Source organism: Gekko japonicus, unplaced genomic scaffold, assembly GCF_001447785.1.
Source record: "Gekko japonicus isolate JY-2015 unplaced genomic scaffold, Gekko_japonicus_V1.1 scaffold33, whole genome shotgun sequence".
In the NCBI taxonomy this organism is placed as follows: Eukaryota; Metazoa; Chordata; class Lepidosauria; order Squamata; family Gekkonidae; genus Gekko; species Gekko japonicus.
The window spans coordinates 2,149,332-2,150,709 of NW_015174272.1; the positions used below are offsets into that span (position 1 = coordinate 2,149,332).

General features: G+C 57.6%; 1 protein-coding gene across 2 annotated transcripts in view; it reads left to right on the plus strand.

Annotated features, from left to right (window-relative positions):
* The first annotated feature begins 588 nt into the window (after positions 1-588).
* CS (citrate synthase) overlaps positions 589-1,378 on the plus strand; it is a 50,671-nt gene continuing 49,881 nt past the window's right edge. Inside the window, exon 1 of one of the 2 annotated variants that reach the window (XM_015423695.1) lies at positions 589-855. In XM_015423695.1, the coding sequence (XP_015279181.1) occupies positions 802-855 (54 nt within the window). In that variant the 5' untranslated portion in view covers positions 589-801. Of the gene's footprint in view, positions 856-954; positions 1,080-1,378 lie in introns of those variants that run through there. The other variant, XM_015423696.1, reaches the window with a different exon arrangement.

Here is a 1,378-nt window from a genome sequence, read left to right on the forward strand (position 1 = left end):
CTGTTGCGGGCTGCAGCAAAAATAACCTACTTGCTGGAATAAGGGTCTCCTGTTTGGTTTTACTCCCTGGTCATTATGCTTGGGTGTGGCACTTTAAGCCATCCGTCTGCAAGTCTACTCAGAAGCAGTTCCCATGCAGATCAATGGGACTTTCTCAGCCCCAAACTATCAAGGTCTTGGTGAAGTGGCGCACCGCAAAAGAGTTTCAAGCTGTTCGATTTCTGACACTGAAAGAGAAAGCGTAGCAGGGCCAATTTTTAAAAAAGGGCTGGCCACGCTCGCCACTGCTCATTCGCCAACTGTGAGGCTATCCTCAGCATAGTATTCCGATGTTCGAACAGGGCGCGTGCGGGGTGGGGTGGGAGAGAAGCCACCACTTGGTAGAAAAAGCTGAGCCATCAGGCATTTGACACGGACGACTAAACCCCGGCGGGTCCACACCCTATGCGTCCTTCCCGCAACCCCGTGAGCACAAAGCCTCGCCCATCACACCACCCCGCCCAATGGCATCGCGTTCAGACCACCGAGGGGACGTGGCTTTTCGGCTGAAGAGGAGAAATTATGTTAATAAGGCGGGCCTTCCTCTAGCTTGCTCCGCCTTGCGTTGCCGACGCAGACCGTGTGGCCGAGGACCCTGCCCGGCGCCGCTCGTTCGCCTTCCCAGCCGCTGCCGCCGCCGCCACCTCCGCCTCTTTTCAACCTTGGTCTTCACCGCCCTCTCTTAGGCTTCCCCTTTTCCTGTGAGGCGGCCGCTGATTTCCCCCTTCGCTGCCACCGCGTCCGGTCCAGTCGCTGCTCGCCATGACCTTGTTGACTGCCAGCAGCAGGGCGGCCGCGCGCCTCCTGGGTGCCAAGGTGACGCTTCTCGTGGTTCCCCCCCTCCCCCCCCCTTGGAAGGAATGGGCCTTTAAAAGGGCGCGCCCGCTGTCTAGGTTTGCTGGGGCTTTTCTTAAAGAGTCCGCGCCGTGTTCTGTTCGGAGGAAGGTCCGCCGGTTAGCCTGGCCAAAAATGGGAGGGGAAGGGGGTTGAAGTACCACGCTTTCTCTGGGTGAAGAGAGAGCTTCTTTGCTTCTCTGCAGGTATCTTCTTCCCCCTTCCTTACTGTGGGTCCTGATGTCAGACTGAGGGGCATGGCGTTGGTGGGGAGTATCGTTCGTAACGCGATTCCATTTAAGCCGGGTGGTTAGGTTGGAAGGGGAAGGGTGACTTGTGAGGATTTCCGTTCTCTTGTGCCCTTGGGTGGGAATCGGCTGACGGGCCTTCGCTACGGGCCTCTCTTAAAAGAATGGAGTGCGTTAACCATAGCAAGTCTTTATCCCGCCTTCCTCTTCCCTACTGGATCTTCTTGGGGGGGGGGGGGGGGGTAGGGGCTCTTTTT